The following is a 20,562-nucleotide window of genomic DNA, read 5'->3' as shown; positions in this document are numbered from 1 at the left end:
AATGCTAGTTCTGTGGATTCTGACCAAATTTACTTTATCTGTTTGAGAAGCAACAGCTTTAATATTAAATAATATTAAGTAATTCTGTTTATGGGATGAAATTACTTATAAGTTTAAATATACTAAATGTTTTGAATAATTTAAAAAATATGCAATAGTAAATTTTGTAAAATATTTTATCTTTTAGGAGAGGATTAAATCCACCTCACAGGGTGAAATCTATCTCCATGACAACATTTACACAACAGGAAATTGAATTCCTGCAAAAACATGGAAATGAAGTGAGTATTTTGCAATTTACAACTTTGTTGCAGTCATTTTAATATGATTTAATAAGTTATTTAAAATGATGTTTCCTTGTCTCAAAATGTTATTTTTATATTTTGTATTTAGATACTTCAGAAAGTTCTTATTTCTTAGTGTATTTGGAATTAATGCCTAAGTGTTTTACTGTAAACCTAGGTACTGAAAACTTTACTTAGAAGTAAAACATAGGCACTTAAAACGGCAGTGTTGGCAGTAGAAGGCAGTTTTGGTAGATGCCATTATCTTGAGGGAGGAGGAAGCAAAAGAGCTAGCTCTGTGATACTGCACTAAACTTGTTATAGTGTTATGCAATGAGCTCTCAAGGCCATCTCCATTCTTTTAAACTAACATTTTAATTAGATGTATGTGATGTCTAGTGCTTAGCAGGGAGAGGGTTCCTAGTTCAGGAGGGCTGCATAGTGTCATAGGGGAACCGATTGCTGTGACCTCTAATGGGCTCTTAGTAAACCCATGCTGTTTGCTTATTGATTTTTAGGTTTGAGTTTTGTTACTAATAAAAGTAGTGATCTATTGTTGTAAAAATGGGTAAAATTAATTAAGAGCATGGGTTGTTTGTTTTGTTTTTGAGGGGAAGTTTCTTGCTAATATAGTTCTGGCTGTCCTGGAACTCACCATGTAAGCCAGCCTGGCTTCAAACTCAGAGAGATCCACTTTCCTCTGCCTCTGGGATAAAAAATGTATATCAATGTTCCTGGAGGGAATGCTTTTTAATCTTGGTAAGGTTGAGTGGGTCAGCTCAACTCAATTGATAAAAAATATTACTTCACAGGAAAAGCCTGCTTTCTAGAAAAAAATAAGATGTCAGACATACTATTCTGGTTGCATGTCTGTGATAATCTTAGACACAAAAGAAGCTGAATGTTAAGTTTGTATTAGTTTAGTCGCCTCTTAGTTCATTCTTAGAAAATGTATGCCAGAGTATTCTTTCTTCCCAATGCTTCAGAATGGTTACTTAAAATTATTTACTTAACCAAACATTGTGTCGCTCTCAGAGACAGAGGGAAGAGGATCAGAAACTCAGGAGGGTGTCACTGGCTACATAGCAAGTTCTGGGTCAGCCTAGGCTGCATGAGATACCCATCTAACCAAAATGGAGTAGAATTATTTGCCTGCTTTGATACACATAATGTTTTTGTTCCTAAAGTGTTGAAGAGTGAATTCACAACTGTGAAATGTTCTAAAGTATATATTTAGAGAATAGAACATACTTTATAGTTTCTTCGTTTGACCAGTGATAAAGTATTTTGAATTAGTAGATGATTTGAGTACAATATTGGAAGCTACAAAGCTGGATGACATGATCACCAGTTAAGAGCACATATTGCTCTTACAGGGACTTGAGTTCAGTTCCCAGCACCCAAGACAGGCAGTTCACGATTACCTGTAACTGCAGCTCCAGGGCATCAGATGCCTTCTGATTTCCATGGGCAGTGTACTCTATGTCTGTCTTGTCTCTTTGCCTTATTGTCCCCTCCCTGCAAAAAAAAATTCTTTTTAAAAAGGTGCTATACTTAAACATATATTTAGGATTAAAATGGCAGTGTCATACATCTTGAATTTATGCCTGGAGATGAGGGATTCTGAATTAGGAGATCAGAAAGTGTATTGGCTTTGGCAGCATTCTTAGGTCCTTTCTTCTCCCTTTGGTTTACCATGCTAGAGTTTCAGTGTGCTATGTGTGTGTATCATATACATAGGGTCACTCAGACATTTATATAATGGGAACCATGTATACAACCATATGCACATATAATTTAATCCTGTGTTGCATGTATTACAGTTGTGTACATGTTAACTGCCAAAGAAAGTCATGCTTCTCATCCAGAATCAATGGGAAAGATTACCAAGATTCAAGGCAAAAGACATGCAAACATGAAACCATCATTTGAAACCCTCGATGCATTGACTTATCACATGTGTCAATCTGGGGAGACCCCATAATTCAGAACTTGGTCAAGAATTGTTCACTATTTTGAAAAATTACAAAACTAATAGTTATAGGTACCTCTGTATATTGGGCTGCTGGTAACTATGATAAGCAGTTAATACTGTTACTTATAAATAAATATACATCAAGGCCAGATGTTTTACAGATTATGTCTTTAGTTTCTGTAGACATGCTTTATAAATTATTCCGCTATTAAGAATGTTTAGACTCAGCTGGCAGTGGTGGCACACACCTTTAATCCCAGCACTCGGGAGGCAGAGGCAGGCGGATCTCTGTGAGTTCAAGGCCGGGCTGGACCGATAGCCTCCAAAACAATACAGAGAAACCCTGTCTTGAAAAACCAAAAAAAAAAAAAAAAAAAAAAAAAAAGAATGTTTAGACTCTCACAGAATGGGAGCAGATGTAGTGAAGTATATATCTCTTATTTATAAGTTATAGGGCATGGAGTGCCAGATGGTAAGGATATACACGACAGTGAGACACTATTTATTTACTGTGTTTTTGGCCAACAAATTATTTCACACACTTCTTCCACACACCTTATCCTGAAGCTTAATCAACTTTTTGTCACTATAATAATTGCCTGAGGAACCTGTAAAGAGTAAATATTTACTTTGACTTTTAAATTTGTTTTTGTATTTATTTATGTTTGTATGTATTTATCTATTTGTTTTTGAGAAAGTTTCACTGTGTAGCTCTCTGACTGTCCTGGAACTCCCTTGTAGACCAGGCTGGCCTCAAACTCAAAGAGGTCCTCTTGCCTCTGCCTCCCCAGTGCTGGGATTAGAGGCGTGCACCCCTACCACCTGGCTTTGTGTTTTTTATTTTTGAGACAGCATCTTTATGGCCTAGAAATTGCTGTGACCTCCTATGCCAGTCTTTGAATGCTGAGACTATGGTATATGCTACCATGCACAGCCTTAAAAGGTTGGTTTTGGTTCAGAGTGGTGGAGGCTTCAGCCTGTGGTCACTTAGAGCATGGAGAGGCAGCGTATCTCAACAAGAACATTAGCGTGACACTGCATGGATCATTGCCAGGGCAGGAAGGGAGAGGGCTGGGTCTGGGGTCTCACAGTTGTTTTTAAGGGCTTGCTGTAATGACTTTAAAAAGCTCCCATTGGTCTCTTCTTAGAGGTTCCAGCACCTTCCAGTAGTGCCACCTTTGGGACTAAACTGTTAACACATAGCCCCTCTGGGCTATATGCTAGGTCCATCCTGCTGTAATATGAAAGTGATGTTTCCTTCTTGCCTTAGTTACTAAACATTTCTGTTGGATGATAGGTTGGGAAGAAGGGGCTTGTTAAAGCACCAGCATGAGGGAGGACCTTTGTTCAGATCCCCTGACCCTGCATTTAAAAAGCCTGCCATAGCCCTGTGGAGTCAGAGATAGAAGAGGTCTAGGAGCTTGCAGTCCATTGTAGCCAGTCATTGAGCTCCAGGTTCAGTGAGAGATCCTGTCTCAAAAACTAAGTTGGAGAGTGATTGAGGAAGGCAGTTCATCATTGTCCCATCACGTATACACATACACACAGGGAAATGCACAACCAAACTTTGTTTCCCTCACAGTCTTCTTTTGTGACACTGTGTGTAAATGTTGACTTTTCTTTTTCTTTCTTCTTTTTTTTTTTTCTGAGACAGGGTTTCTCTGTATTGTTTTGGAGGCTGTCCTGGAACTTTGTAGACCAGGCTGGCCTTGAACTCACAGAAATCTGCCTGCCTCTGCCTCCCGAGTGCTGGGATTAAAGGTGTGCACCACCACCGCCCGGCTAAATGTTGACTTTTCAATTACAGGAATTTCACTTTTGGTTCTCAGAGTTAGTGGTAGACTACCAGTGAATGGTGGTCTAGATGATTTTGTAAAAAAGAAAACGTAACAATTGTAGTTTTTTTCTAGAAATAGATTATCTTTCCTATGTGGTAGGGCATGTGAACAAAGGACTGAGGAGAGCCTGCTGTGTTCTGCAGGCATGCAGTCTCTGCACATAAACAGTACTCTTCATGGCTCACTAGTGTTCGAGCTTTCTGCTAGATTGAGAACAAAATAGTAGCTTTTGAGATAAAGTCCACTTCTTTTTCTTTGTTATGTGTGTTTGATTCATTGTCTCCCTCCCTCCCTCCCTCCCTCCCTCCCTCCCTCCCTCCCTCCCTCCCTCCCTCCCTCTGTCCCTCCTGTGTTACTAAGGATGAAATTTAGGTCTTCATGCAAGGTAGACACTCTAACAACTAAGCTATGCCCAACTCCTGCTATTCTTCATTTTTGAAACTGATTTATCAATCACCTCCTTTATTCAAGGAACTGTTATTGAGTGTTAATGTTACTGTGATGAGCAAACCTTGTCCCAAATACTAAGCTTGAAGATTATGCCTTTAATTTGGTAAGTATACTTACATGAGACCTACTCTGATAAACTTTTAACTGCAGTGCATTGTTGCTAGCTGGCACAGGCATAGCAGTATTCAGCAGATTGCTTTGAATGGGTGTTTGCTTTCTTCCTCAGTTCCTGGCAGAAGGGGAATCATGTAATGTTTGTCTTCCTTAGACAGGTTACTTTAACTATTGTTCTTAAGGTTCATCCTTGTTACATAGAGCAGAATTTTTGAAGAATTATCTTTTTTTTTTTTTTTTTTTTTACGAGACAGGGTTTCTCTGTATTGTTTTGGAGGCTGTTGGTCCAGCCCGGCCTCGAACTCACAGAGATCCACCTGCCTCTGCCTCCCCAGTGCTGGGATTAAAGGTGTGCGCCACCACTGCCCATCTTGAAGAAATATCTTTTAGGGAGGTGTCAAGGTGAATTTAGAGTATGTAAAAAATTCTTGGTTTTAATGAATTGACTTATCTAATAAATGGAAACAATACATAACCACTAGGGATGATTGGGGTGGGTTTTTGTCCCCAGCCTCTCTTTCTGCTTTTATTTGATGTTTTTGAGACACTCTACTACAGAGCTCAGACTTAATTCCAATTCCTGTCTAGGTCAGGTTGGCCCCAAAAACCGCAATGGTTCATTTGTCTCAGCATTTTGAGTGCTGGGATTATAGGCATGTATGTCCATGACCGCCTACTTTATCTTTTTTTTTTTTTAACTAGAACCTATTTGAAAAAAAATAGTAAGTAAAGGTCTCATGATGGGACTAGGGAAAAAATTTGCAGTTTTTATTTTATTACTACTAATTTATGAGCCCTGTGACTATAGGCAAACCATTTTTTTCTCTTGAGCCTCATTTTCCTTTGTAGTCTGTGTTTATTGGTTGAGGCTCGAAGAACAGTATTTTAAAAATTGATATATTATGTTGATGTAAGCTGGCACTTTTATGTGGGAAGACACTTTTCTGATTGATTCCTAAGTTTAGAAAATAATTATCACGTAGGAACATGATGTGCTTTGAGTAGAATTTAGTGTACAGGGAGTTTGCAAGAATCTTTCACTGAAGGCAAGCAGGAATCACTGTAAGAGATTGTCATTGAACCCTGTTCTGTTTCCCCCTACACAGCACCATGCAATAATGTCCGTTTGCCTCCAGTGAAAGACTTCCTTTATTTTATACCGTTATTTATTTCCTGTGTACTTTGCAATGCCTTCATCTAAAATAGGCTTCAGTTGTTCTCTTTATATGTTATTCTTGGATGCTTGGGTGGTGTCGTTGTTAGTCCATGTTTTTCCTATGTTAGGAGTCAGCAAGAACCAGCTGATGCTTTCTATGAAGCGTGAGATGTAAATACTTTCAGGTCTTTGTTGGAACTGATTAATACGCATTGTAACCTAAACTAGTCAGACCCTGGGAAGCAAGTAGGCATGGCTGTTTCAGTAACACTTAGTCTATAAAGAAAACTGTATTTGCTGACCCGTGGCCTATATATGGAGAATTTAGATCACTGAATTTATTATTTCTGCCTAAATAAGTTGGGAGACTAAATGTTCTAGGTCAGCATACATATTTTGGGTGGAACAAAGGAGAAAAGCATTTCACTCTAAGGATGCTTCAGGGAGGTAGGAAGATGCTTTTGCTCAAGTATCTTGTGCCTGCTGGACCTCAGGTGGAACAGGAATAGTTCATTGGACAGGAGGTTCATGCCTCATGAAATATACACTTAAAAACTGTCACATAGAGGTCTCGAGTAAGTGACTCATCCTATAGTGTGCATCTCAGTTTTGCTGTATCATTTTCCCTTTGGATTGGATGGGCAGGGAGAACTTGCTGATGAGCACAGTGTGTCTGGAAGCAGCAATCCCTTTGAAGAGTTATCCAGGGTTTGGTTTTGTTGGGCCTGTTAGTCAGGATAAGCACTTTGATGCTGTTTTTCAAGGAGGTCATTATAAGGCAAGGAATTCTGTGCTATAAACTAAAAATTAAAACAAAACCCAAGGATAAAGTAAGGAAGTTAGATCTGGTCCCTCTGTAGTCTCATTCTCTCACATGATTATGTGACTGGGTTTTAAATCTGTTTCCCTGTTTCTGCCTATTTTCACACAGTTGTGTATTCATTAATTCTTGTTAGCACATTATAAAGAGCAAAATGTTAAGGTAGAATATAATGGTTTCTGAAATGTATATAAATGTAGAACTGTTAATTTCTTTTGCATGAGAGATGGATAATAATGGTGTTTTTCTGTGTGTTTGCAAGCATTGTTCAGTTTATATACTATTGGATACTCTACCATTGAGAAATATGTATCAGTTGGTACTTTAGAATATTAGCATAGTCATGCGAATTAAGCTTACTGCATGTGGAAATGTGTATATTGTATTTGCTTTGTTACTGTATTATTTGGACCATGACATATTTAGTTCTACCTGGCCTGGAACTTGCTATGTATGTTAGGCTGGCTTCAACCTAGAGGATCAACCTGCCTCTGTTTTCCAAGTGCTGGGGTTAAAGGCATATGCCACCATATCAGTTTACCTTAGGTTTTTCTTGGGGGAGGGACAGTCAGAGTAATACGTTAGTGATAGGCCGGAATGTGTCTTAGGTAGAGGGCTTGTCCCTGTGCACAGGACCCTGAGTTTGATTTCCTAGCATCATGGGGGATGAGGGTTGGTGATAGAATTGAGTTTGATAGTTAACATCTGTAGTGCTGTAATAACAGGCTGAGACAGTAGGATTAGGAGTTTGAGGCCAGCCTGTGCTATCTACATACATAGCAAGACTATGTCTCCCTGATAGAAAGTAGATAGAAGTTGATAGTAGTCTTTTGTATAGGTTCATAGTAGCTATCTAAAGAGTTTCTAATAACATTTTCTCTATAGCTAGTACTTTTACTGCTTAGTTGTTATTTTTTTCCTGTTTCTAAAAAGTGGGAATCAGGTAAGTTAAAACTTATGTTTTATGGGCAGTATTATTAACTGTTTTATTATGTCTTACCAACAGAAGGAGTCAGTACTGTTATCTCTACTTAAGAGACAAAGACATTTTGAAAAGTTAGTGTAGAGATGGCTTATTGAGGAAAGATGCTCCAACTCCTGCTGCTGCTCTTACTCTCATCTAGAATTGTTTATTATTTCTGTTCTTGTTATCATGGTAAATGTTTATTTTTGATAAAGGGTAATGCATATGTTGGCATTTCTGTTAATTTTGCTTTCCTTGAAAGGTTTAAAAGCAAAAAGTAATCCTGCCCTTACCTGACTTCCATTTAAAGCCTGTAACTGTTTCCTACTTTCTCTTTTTATACAAGCGATTGGACATTGTGTGTGTATGTTTATTGTCATGGTTTTTTTGCTGTATCAACAACTGCCATACCTGCTCTTGGAGCTCTGGACTTTACTTCAGTGTTGGTATCAAGCCTGTCTATACATAAAAATGGAAGCCTGGCTGGGTCCTGCTGTTGGGTGACTGGATCTCTGCAGCAGGGTTGAATCCTTTGACACTCACAGTTCCCATAAACCTGTCTGGGTTTTGAGGCTTCATTGAATGTTTTATTGCAGTGCTGGTGGAGTGCTGGAATGCTGTGCTTTAACTCAGTGGTTCTCAACTTATGGGTCATGACCCTTTTGAGGGGGTGGGTCGAATCACCCTTTCACACATCACCTAAGACCATCTGAAAACACAGATATTTACATTACACTTCATAACAGTAGCAGATTTCAGTTATGAAGTAGCAGTGTAATAGTTTTATGGCTGGGGGTCACCACGACTCGAGGAACTCTTGAAAGGGTTGCAGCATTAGGAATGTTGAGAACACTGCTCTAACATAAGGTTTCTTTCCAACCAGTCTGTGCTTTGCAGTAGTCTCTTGGTTAACTTCCAATTATCCACATTGAGTGTTCATTTGGCAACAAACTGATAAAGTATTCTTCAAAATAGTTTACATTCTGTTGTTGGTGATCATGATGGTAATTCTAAAACGAATTCGCTCTAGAGTGAAGAAAAATATCTCAGTTTTACAAATTTATTTTTTGGCTAGTGTCAGCTCAATTTTCTTTGGTTTTATTTTTAATTCTTCCCTAAGATTATTTTCCAGATTCATTTTGCTCATTGGACACAAAGGCTCATCTTCTGAGCATCATAAGGGTTAAGAAGTATTTCATGAGACTCACTTGGTGAGTCTAACATGGCACTTTGTGAGTTCACCGGAGGTTGATGATTCAAGACCACTTGCTTAGGTTCTGTCTGCAGCAGGACTAAAGGTGGACCTAATTTCCTGCATGTCAGCTGATGCTTATCCAATCACCCACCACTGCAGATTTCTCAAAAACAGCACAACCAATATTCATATACTAATACTATAATGGTATTATAGCAATATAGTATATACCTCAGTGTTAGGTGTTTTAACAACTCATGGGACATGCCCAATATCCCTAGCAAGTAAGTCCTGTTTTTGTGTGCATTTTACATAAGAAGACCTGTCAGAGTTGGCTGAGCTAGTTTGGGCTCTCAAGCACCACAGCAACGTTACGCTATAATTAGGATGATTATCCACTTCCTTTCCACAAAGAGATCATCAGAACTAATCCCATTATGTGTTGAGTCCTTAGAAATGATGGCTTCTAGGGTTATTTTCATTCCTCAGTACGATTTCTAGCCCCACACTCCACGTTCCTCATGTTAATAGATGTTATTACTTCATGTATTTTGTCCCACAACATTATTCCTTTTAGATTTTAGCTTGTTCGTTTTATACTTTTCTTGTGTTGCTACCAGTGTCCACAAGGATCACTCACTAGCCCTTGCCCCCACCTTGTCCCCAGTGGTCCTACATCCCATTTCCCATTTTTCATCAATAGCTGTCACCTCCCAGATTGGGGATTTCTAAGTATTTTGCTGTAACCCCCACTGTTCCTTTATTCCCAGTTCTTTTACTATGAAGCTTAACTAGTAGTAACTACTAGAGCCTTCATTCCGCTAAACACTTGTCTTAATTTTTTCTTGGCCTAGCTTAGAAACCATGGTCTTATTACCAGCCCCCGCCCTTGTTCTGTTGGACTTAGCCAAAGTCAACATTGTGCTTATGTCATTCTTAAACAAGCACTTCAGGCTGCTTTCCCTCATGCAGTCACCAGTATACAGCACCGCATACCGTTTTAGTTGGCGCTCTCTATTCCTTCTTTTCCCTAAAGGAAAAAAAAACACCCTACCCCCCCTTTTTTTCAGTTTAATTTTATTAAAACAGAACAAACAAAAGAGACATTAGAAACGGCTTGTAGGGAGCAGTTTTGATATGATAATGGGAGAAAGACTCAACTTTTCAGGGGCTAGAATGTGAGAATAGGTGACTAGAAGGCAAAGAGGCAAGCTTTTTGGTGTGTTGGGAAAGTTTAGTGACACGTTTACTGACTACATTTGAGAAATGCTTGTTTCCTTACTGGTAGAAAGAGTACTCCAAGGAAGTGACTCTCAGATGCAAAAAAGAATGGAGGTCTTTTTATTAGATTAGTATTTGTATATGTGTGCATATGCTGCCTGCCTAACTTGGCGTACATGTGGAGGTCAGAGAACAATTTTTGGGAGTTTTCTCTCTTTCTACAGTGGGTCTCAGGGATTGACTTAGGTTGGCCACAGGGATTTTACCAGTGGGCTGTGTTGCTGGTCCCCTTTTATGTTTGGCTTCATTTCTCTCCACCAGCATAAGTGTCTTGAAGTTTGTGTACCACCACATTGTTCCTTTTATTAAGTATTCTGCTGTTATTTTACTTTATTTGTTTGTTTTTTGTTTGTTTGTTTGAGACAGTTTCTCTGTGTTGCTTTGGAGGTTATCCTGGAACTCTGTGGACCAGGCTGCTTTTTTTTTAAAGTTTTTTTGAAAGAGTTTTATGTTTTTATTAAACCAACTTAATATTTTTTTCCTTTTTAGGTTTTTTTTTCATTTTTTAAAGATTTATTTATTTATTACATATACAGTGTTCTGCCAGGAGAGGGCACCAGATTGAATTGTAGATGGTTGTAAGCCACCATGTGGTTGCTGGGAATTGAACTCAGGACCTCTGGAAGAGCAGTCAGTGCTCTTAACCTCTGAGCCATTGCTCCAGCCCCCTCCGTTTTAGTTCTTTTTTGTGTCTTATTCAAGTTCTTTAACAATTTCTCTTCAAAAGAGTTAAATGTCTTCAGACTCTCAATCTGGTTAATAAAAAGCTAGACTTGTTCTGTTTTCATTGATAATACTGTTACACTTTATCAACAGACTGTTCATAATTCTGGTATCTGTGTGTTCTTTTTGGTTGGTTTTTAGCTTGCTAAAGGTCCCTAAAATTGCTGTTGATGAAGTTACTGTTTTATGGGTAAAGAAACTCAGGTTCCCACAAGTTATTTGACTGCTATGGCTTATGGCTCATGATCATGCTGAGACCAAAAGAACCCCAATGCTCTCAAGTCTCAGTTCACTACTTGTTTCCTTGGGAAGTTCTGTTCATGAGCTGTTGCTGAAACTTGACTGTCCCACAGCAGCATGTGCAAATGAATTTAGCTCCTGGACTTTTCACTGCAGTGAATACTGTCAGGAAGAGCAGCATTGTTAGTAGCTTCCTAAAAGAACTAGAGTTTTCCCTTAAAATTTTATTAAATAAAGACATGGAATTTAACCCTTTTTTTCCTAATTCTTTCCAAAGGTCTGCAAACAGATATGGCTAGGATTATTTGATGATAGATCTTCAGCAATTCCAGACTTCAGGGATCCACAGAAAGTGAAAGAGTTCCTACAAGAGAAATACGAAAAGAAAAGATGGTGAGTAAAATAGATTAAAGCCTCCCAAACCACAAATGTGATTGAGATTTGATTTGACACAGTTAAGGTAGACAGGCAGAAATGAAGGAATTAAATGATGGTTGGTGGGTACAATCTCATTACCTTTTGACTTTTCGTTAGATTTGGTTTCCAGAAACTGGTGATATCTTGCTTATACAAATAAAGCCTGCCTGAAGGTCAGAGAATGGAGCATGCCACTAGCTAACCATAGAGGTCTGGAGATCTGTACAGACAGACAGGAAGCTGGGCAGAAACAGGATATAAGCAGGGAGAAACAGGAACTCTCCCTCTTGTCTGCTGAGACATAGAGGAGGTAGGTGTGGCAATGGCTTGCTCTTTCTCTCTGATCTCTCCGCATTTTCCTCTATATTTACATTTGGCGCCCACATGGCCAGAACATTAATGGCAGGATAGGGGCAAATCGCCCCATAAGGGTCCCAGTCTGACTCTGAGAGAGCTGTCATGGGCTTGCTCAGTCAAGCGGGCCCTGTTACTCCCCTCCACCCAGTGCCAGTGGGTGAATTTGGTGGTTTGATTCAGCTTTTATTTAGACTGAGGGACATACTCCTAGACCTCGAGACTTCCCAGAGTTGGCACATCCAGCCCACCTAGCTCAGTCGGTAGAGCATGGGACTCTTAATTCCAGTCGTGGGTTTGTGCCTCACATTGGGTGCCAAAATGTAAATGGAGTTCTTAGTTGGTCTAGATTAAAAACCCCCAGTCAGATATTTTGTATATTCAAGATATCACCACAAAAAACCTTTGTATGTTATCTTCAGGCATCTGTGTCAAACAGCAAGCAGCTTTTCTTTACCATGTCAAGACTCCTGCCAAGTAAAGTCAGTGATCTCTCCTAATTTCCTTAGATATTTTAGTCCTGTAATGCTTCTTTCCTTCTAATCTTTGTGTCTTTAGAAAGTGTTTATTGAGTAGTATCTTCAGGCACTGTTAACGCTCTTGTGTAGTAGTAGTCTGTTGTGTCTTGCTGGTAATCTTTGCTCTAAATATCTTTTTCCCACCCAAGAAATTAACTTGCTTGTTGGGCAAGAAGGGAGCATTTCACTCCTTCTATACTACACTAAAGCCAGTGTGTTCCTTTAGCAGAGCTGTGGAGCTAGTGTTCAGGGTTAGAGACTCCTCAGCTTTAGTTTTACAAAATAACTAAGTGCAGTAGTGACGAATTAACTGACCTCTTTATAGCCTTCAGTACGTATTCCTTCTTGGAGGAATTAAGGTGACAGAGTTAAGGATAGAGGGAGTGGCTAATTGGGAAGCAGGCGGCCTCTTGTTTCCCTGAAGAACAGTATTTTGACCCAAGGAGTGATGTAGTCAGAGGTAGTGTTGGTGGGAGGGCGTTTCTTGTTGTTCATGGGGCGGATATATCCATGAACAGAAAGCACACTTGCTCCTAGTTACTCATTGTGTGCAGACCATATTCTAACATTGTCTAACCCAAATTTAGATTAACTAGGACTCTCTTTATATGTACTTGATGCATTAGGTATGAATAAGTGAAATATACCAGTGAAATTTTAGTGTGTCCTGGAACTGGCTCTGTAGACCAGCCTGGACTCAAAGTCACAGAGAACAAATGATTTTTTTTTTCTTCCCTGAGACAGGGTTTCTCTGTGTACTTTTGGGGCCTATTCTGGCACTATTATCTGTAGACTAGGCTGGTCTCGAACTCACAGAGATCCGCCTGCCTCTGCCTCCTGAAAGCTGGGATTAAAAGGATTAAAGGCATTAAAGGCGTGTGCTACCAACAACCGGCCTTTTTTTTTTCTTTAAATAAAAGCCATCATCCTTTTATCATTGTTGTTCTTAAGTCTCTAGGTTTCCCAGCCTATAGATAGAACTGTTTTCCTTGCATAACCCTAGCATAACTGTTTCCTTTTGCAGCAGTGTTAGTTTTCAACAGTTGGAGTTAGCAAGCTGGGATTTTATTGAGGTTAGCTCTAGCTGCAAAGAGAAGCAGGAATGTGACGAGGAATGTGAATGCTGCTGGCTAGTCCTCATTCCTTTCCCACACTCATAATAGGAAGTTTCTCCTTCAAACCATGGTCTAAAAACCTGAAAATCTCAGATAATAGTTTGTGCGAATTCTTCCCCTTTCCTAAGAAACACAGTAGTCATACGTAAAAAGAGCACAGATACAAGCATTCTAAAAGTAATGGGATTGGGCTGGGTGCTGGTGGCGCACGCATTTAATCCCAGCACTCAGGAGGCAGAGGCAGGCGGATCTCTGGGAATTTAAGGTCAGCTTGGTCTACAGAATGACAGGACAGCCAGGGCTGTTAAACAAAAGAAAAAAAGAATGATGGATGGAGCAGTGTTTGCTGTCATTCTCCAGAGCCAGGATCTGCATCCAGCTGCCTCTGTTGTCCTAATGTAACTAGAGAGCAGTGAAATGGGTTTATGCATGGTCTGAGCAGCAGCCACCAAGGCAGCCAGTCTCTAAGAACCTTTGTTGTGGGAAGCAGTGCAGTAGGATGATGCTGGATAAATAAAGTCTTGAGATGGTTCTTTTCACTTAGATACACATTCTTACTTTAAACTATTTAAACATATTCTTACTTAAACTATTTGTCGTATCTCGTGGTTAAATTGATCATACAAAGAATTCTTGTTGTCAGTGCAATGCCAGATTATAGGAGAGCATGAGTTTGTTTCATTCTCAGATCTCATCATATCCTATATCTATTTGATGGGGTTAGTTTAATTGTGATTGTTAATGGTTGGATAATAGCTAATACACTGGTAACTAATCTAACCACACTACAAATGTGAATTTATTTAATCCCCACGACTTTATAGGTGAAAAAATGGAAGCAAGGCATTAAAGTTAATGTGCCCAAGGTTTCACAGCTTTTGAGTGGTGGAGCTGGGGTTTTACCTCTGTCTCTGGGAGAAATGGTTTTAGCTACCTTAAAGCTTTTTCTTCAAACCCACTTGTTATGGTGAATCGGAGGAAGGTGGGAATCCACCTGAAATTATAGAGTTGCCATGTAATCCCTTCCCTAGTGATGAACAGTTGCTGGTATTTGGGCATTATAGTCCTGCATTCTTTTTCTCCTTCCTTCATTCCCTCTTCCATGTTCTCTTTATGTGACAGGCAGGGATCAGACCTGAAAAACTTGTTAGGTCACTTGGGCATCTATACCTGCCAGGGAAGGGGAGTAACTATGCAGATTTATATACATTTTAGCATAATGTACATAAGCAACTCTTTATTTACAGGTGTTTGTTAGCTTTGTTTCCAAGTTTTTTAAAATTAAGATTGTAAGAATAATATAATGTATATCTATATCTATATATATGTACATATATATATATATATATAGTTACTTGCTAAGGATAGATTTCTAGGAGTAATATGGGGTATAGAGCATACCTGTATATATATTTTCATTAGATAGCAACTAAAAATTCATAGTTCATATAGATCAGAGATAAATAATGCATCAATGTACATTTTTATTTTATTTCAGTTCATAATCTTTTATGACTTGTTTCTTTTGTCCATTTTAAAGTAAAATCTTGTTTTTAATGATTTATGCATTTGGGGCCATAAATTATAATAGCGTTTCCTCACCATTTCATTCATCTCCAGGTATTTATGATCTTAAGAGTTTTTCACTTTAAATTAACTGTTGGTTGTGTAAGTCTTCTATCTTCAAAACAGCAGTTGCTATAGTGTATCGTCATAGGAAAGCCATGAGTAAATAGTTGAAACAAGTTTTGTGACTGATACTTATTTTTCCTTGAGTAATTTCAGGTAATTAATAAGCTGTCAGTTCTGAGTGCTACCTTTTCAAGTAAGATTAATATTGTAAGAGTGTTATAAAATTTAATATTTTAAATATGATTCTTCAAAATTTTCTTAGCAGTCTGTTCTAATTTTCACATTGCAGGTATGTTCCACCAGAGCAAGCCAAAGTGGTGGCATCGGTTCACGCATCTATTTCAGGGTCTTCTGCCAGCAGCACAAGCAGCACCCCTGAGGTCAAGCCCCTGAAATCTCTGCTGGGAGATTCTGCACCAGCACTGCACTTAAATAAGGGCACACCTAGTCAGGTGAGGGGTTGGTAACTCTTAAAAGATGCAGGGAAGATTGAATGCTAAGAACCTTTAACATTGTATCAGTGCGATTTGTAATGTAATACATGCAGATCTTTGGTATATGGTAGGAATGTGTGCTTTCATCGATTTGTAAAGTTGCTCAGTTTGTCTATCTTGATTGTGCAAGTCTGGTGACCAGCAGAGTCCGAGAAGAATAGCCTCTGTGGTACTTTAGCAGAAAATAATAGGATTTCTAATTAACTGATTATATAGCTGCTTATTATCATTGAAATTCTCATGGCTCTGCAATATACCTTACTCCCCAAACTGAACAGACTGAAACCATTTATATGCTTATACCTAAGTGTTCATTTTATTGAGGATAATGTTAGGACTGTTACTGTTTAACATTGTTACAATATACTATACGTGAATGTTTTGAAGCAAAGTTGTGAAGATTAAATCCTGCCCTTTGACACTGTATTCTAGGCCTCTGAATAAATCTGTTTTCCCAAGACTTAAAGTAGAAAATGAAGGTTGGAGTGAAGTCAGGATACTGTAACTCTTCTTGTGTAGAATTGCTTTTTTAATCTAGTGAATTGGAGATAGCTGTTATGTAAAATGTAAGCATATCTGGCTGAAAAGTCTTTATAGTTAATGCATCAGTATGTATTTTAGAAACACCATGAGTAAGAAATGTGTTTGTAGTCCCCAGTTGTAGGTCGCTCTCAAGGGCAGCAGCAGGAGAAGAAGCAGTTTGACCTTTTGAGTGATCTTGGCTCAGACATCTTTGCTGCTCCGGCTCCTCAGTCAACGGCTACAGCCAATTTTGCTAACTTTGCACATTTTAACAGTCACGCAGGTATGGCTTTTTCTCATAACTTTGCCCAGGGTATGTGTGAATCATTAATTGTTTATTATAAAGTGTCAGTGGGCATAGTCTACTGAGGAATTTTGGTCATCCATATAGACATACATAACCACGGTACTTTTAGGGGAACTTTTTAGATAAGGTCATATGTAGTTGAAGCTGGCCTTGAACTTGCTCTATGCTAAGGATGACTGAGAACTCCTTATGGTTCCACTCTACCTCCTGAGTGCTGAAATTAAGGGCATACACTCAATTTCCCCCCCTCCCCCCCAGCCTCCTTTTTGAGACATTGTTTCTCTATGTAGCCTTAGCTGTCCTGGAACTCCTTTTGCAGACCAAACTGGCCTCAGAAAGAACTTGGATTAAAGCTGTGTGCTACCACTGCCTGACCATCCATTAAAAAGTATCAAAGTGTCACAGAAGAGATGATATGTGACATAGAATGTGACTTCTTTCCATGAAAAAAACAAAAACAAAAACATAGACGCTTCTTTAGTGTGTGAGAGAATGAGAATACATACTACGTGATACGTGTGTGGAGGTCAGAGGACAACTTGTAGGAGTCAGTGCTCTCCCCCCCTTTTCTGCATGTGGATCCTGGGGATTAAACTCAGTTTTTCAGGCTTGGTGGCAGGTTCCTTTCCCTATGGAGCCATGCCAATGAGAGATAATGCTAATGTGTATGCAGATACTACCTTTTTACTATGGAACATTACAAATGACCAAATCAACTTTGATTAGGTTTCTATAGGTTGTCCTGTCTCTTCATCCCCCCCCCCTTTTTTTTTTTGGTGATTTGTTAGAGAAAGGAGGAACTTGTTAATTGCCCTCCTGTGGTACCCTTAAAAGTTTGTCCTAAGTTGCTTGTAAGTTAGTAGTTGAATCTGAAGACTCCACCAGTGGAGGATGTATCTTTATTTTCAGGGATGGGAGGGATTGCTAGGTAAGCTAGTGGTTTTCTGTATATGTTGGGATAGTATGGCTAGGTATTACTTAGGGCTTAAGAGACACATAAGTTTAAAAACTTGGAAGATTTATTTATTTTATTTGATGTGTATTTGTGTCTTGTTTGCATGTACGAATGTATGCCTCGTGTGTGTCTGATGGACATAGAGGTCAGAAGAGGATGGTGGGTTCCCTGAAACTCGGGTTCCAAATGGTTGTAGGTCACCATGTACATAATAAAATTAAACCAGGGTCCTCTGCAAGACTGTCCCGTGTTCTTATCCACTGAGCTGTGTCTCTAGCCCCGCTTTGCTTTTTAAAGGAAGATAGAACAGTTGAGTTTAAGACTAGCCTGATCTACATGGCAAGTTCCAGGCCAGCTAAGGTCGCATATTGAGGGTTAGAAATCTGCAAGTTTCTGTTGTTGAAATATATGACAGGTTTTCTTTTCCTGTGTTAACCTATCTACCAAATATGGAGACTCTTTCCCCTTTCCCTTTAGGTAACCTATATAGCAAAAAAGCCCCTTGACCAAACAAGGGCTCACAGTCTTGCTTCCTACCACACACATACACACACACAATGTGCGTTTAGTCTGTGTGTATTGATATTTTGCCTACATGTATGTTTGTATGCCAAGTATATAGTCCCTGCGGGGGCATGAAGAGGGTGTGGAGTCTTCTAGAACAGGAGTTACAGTTGTGAACCACTATGTGTGTGCTGGGAACTGAACCTGGGTCTTTGAAAGAGCAACAAATGTTCTTAACTAATGAGCCATCTTTCCAGCCCCTATGAATTTATTATGGTTTATTTCCATTTTCAAAATGCTTTTTAGTTATCTGCATTTTTAAAGTTTAGAGAACTCTAGAATTTTGATTTGAGGTTTGTGTTATAATTGCTGACTTTTACGATATCTTCAGCTTTTCGGTGATTGTGTCCATATACATTTTCCCCACTTATATGTGCTCATGGTGGACCTATTTATGAACATTAGATAAATCAGAAAGCTGGGCATGATAGTACACATCTATAATTCCAGCACTTGGGCAACTGAGGCAGGAGATCATGAGATCAGCTCAAGCTACACAGTGAAGCCCCGGTTTCTCAAAACTAAAAACAAAAGCAAAACAAAAATTATTAATGTTATAAAACCATCTCTATATCATTATTTATGTATTTAAATTACTTAAATTCAGATTCGCCAAGCTCACTATCATTTTAAAATAAGTTACTGATCTGGGAATGTGACTGAGTAAAATGTTTGCTGTGTAAGCATAATGGTGTCAGTTTAAGAGTCTCAGCACACACACACACAAAAAACTGGGTATGAAGCCCAGCGACTTGGGAGGACACCTGAAGTCAGCCTCTGTATTCTGTTCATGTACACACAGATACATAACAATAAAAAATTAAGATGGATTTCCTAGAATATACTTGATGTTCTGAAATAGCTTGCTTTTGTTACTAGAGTCTTTTTAAAATAGTACTGTGACTAACGGTATTGTGAACAGATCTATGACTTTACAAAGCACTTTTGGAAATTTCTGGTTACTATGTAATATACAGTCCTAATTGGATTAAAAAGTTCTGATTTTTTTTAACTTAATTATCTTTAAATTGCATTAAATTATCTTTATATTGCATTGGCATTTTCATAAAATTCTTAAATTCATTTGTCATGTCTTTTCAGTTGTAGTTTTCATATTCATTAACATGTGTTGTCCTTGCCATTTACAGCTCAGAATTCTGCAAATGCAGATTTTGCAAACTTTGATGCATTTGGACAGTCTAGTGGTTCGAGTAATTTTGGAGGTTTCCCCACAGCAAGTCACTCTCCTTTTCAGCCCCAAACTACAGGTAGAGCCTCTCCAGCATTGTGCTTAAATGTTTGCTTTAAAAAACAAAACTTTCCAAATGTAGTTTTGAAAAACTAAATTCTCTAATGACCTAATTTTAAAGTAGTTCTATTTTACAAAGCTCTGGGGAAACCTGAAATCTTTGTTTCTCTGAACTCTTTGGTCATTGTCTGCTGTCTAGCACCCATCCTCTTCCTGCACATGGTTCTGCCTTAAAATTCCCATCCACAGAGGTTGTATGCAACAGAAGTTTTTAAGTACATTAAACACAGTGATTAAGGCTGATGTTGTATCTTGCGATAAGAAAGCTAGTTGATAGCTTCCATAGAAATGAGAATAAATTATTTTATGGGGAAGCAAGCTTAAATAAAACATTTTAATGTTAGTCAAGTATAAATTATTAATGATCAGTGTAATCAAATATGGAAGTAATTTTGTGCAGGAATTGGTTTTCAGGAAAATTCTTCCATAGAGTGTACTGTTTTCAGAAATTCATTGAACCCTTATTTAGCTTTTCGGCTGACTATTTTTTCTTTCAACTTTTAACTCAGTATGTGTTGTCTTAAAGCCTTTTCTTTCCATTTTCTTTTCTCCCCCTCCGCTTTTAACTTTCATCATTTACATAATTTCTGGCTGTCCAGCATTTAGAGTACTTTCATCTAGCTGCAGTTTTGGTGACTTTACTTCAGCTTTTCCTCTCCAGGCTACCCACAGTAAGTTCTGTTGTCCCATAGGCATCTTTTATTAAGTTGTATGCTTTTTGTGTTACTTCATGTTTTTGCAGTTATTGATCACCTTCATTTTTAATGATGAGCCTTCAAACATTTGTTTTACTCTCTTCTCTTATTAAATAAAGTCATAGCAAAGATAGTTTTTAATGAAATTTGATCTAATAATTTGAAATAAAATTTTTAATAAAAATTTAGTATTTATTTTGCTTGCTAGCTACTCATAATAGATCATTGTCTTTTAACATATTTGTGCTAGTTTTAGCTGATTTTTCCTTAAAACCTAATTTTTAAAATGGAAACTTGCTGTGTTGACTGGGTTGACACTGAACAGGCAATCCTCCTGCCTCAGCCTCCTGAGTAAGTCAGATTATAGGCATGTGTCACCATGCCCACTTTCCTTTGAAACAGCCAGAGTTTAATTCTTGAAAAAGATAAGTTTGTATTTGGTCTACAGTGTCAAAGAAGTGATTGATGTAGGTCTTTTGCATAGGTGATGATCTGTCCTACTTGTATGGTTGATACTTTATTGGCAGTTTAGGAAAAAAGAGCTAGTACCCATGTAGGATTCAAAGCAGAGAGGAAGCCACTGGCTGTAGTTTTGGGGAGTGCTCAGAAGAGCTCTGGGGTTGAGAAAGAACTGTACAGA

General features: G+C 38.5%; 1 protein-coding gene across 10 annotated transcripts in view; it reads left to right on the top strand.

Annotated features, from left to right (window-relative positions):
- The window catches only part of Agfg1 (ArfGAP with FG repeats 1), a 48,954-nt gene that overhangs the window by 14,925 nt on the left and 13,467 nt on the right, over window positions 1-20,562 (top strand). For 5 of the 10 annotated variants that reach the window (XM_040753194.1, XM_040753195.1, XM_040753193.1 and 2 more), the window contains exons 2-7: window positions 188-281; window positions 11,318-11,433; window positions 15,366-15,528; window positions 16,222-16,375; window positions 19,067-19,186; window positions 19,827-19,898. In XM_040753194.1, coding sequence (XP_040609128.1) covers window positions 188-281; window positions 11,318-11,433; window positions 15,366-15,528; window positions 16,222-16,375; window positions 19,067-19,186; window positions 19,827-19,898 — 719 coding nt within the window. The remainder of the gene's footprint in view (window positions 1-187; window positions 282-11,317; window positions 11,434-15,365; window positions 15,529-16,221; window positions 16,376-19,066; window positions 19,187-19,826; window positions 19,899-20,562) is intronic. The other 5 variants (XM_040753198.1, XM_040753200.1, XM_040753199.1 and 2 more) reach the window with 2 other exon arrangements.

Source organism: Mesocricetus auratus, unplaced genomic scaffold (genome assembly GCF_017639785.1).
Source record: "Mesocricetus auratus isolate SY011 unplaced genomic scaffold, BCM_Maur_2.0 Super-Scaffold_100010, whole genome shotgun sequence".
NCBI classification, from domain to species: domain Eukaryota; kingdom Metazoa; phylum Chordata; class Mammalia; order Rodentia; family Cricetidae; genus Mesocricetus; species Mesocricetus auratus.
The sequence above is the reverse complement of the archived record's forward strand: the minus strand, read 5'-3'. Positions and strand labels throughout refer to the sequence as shown.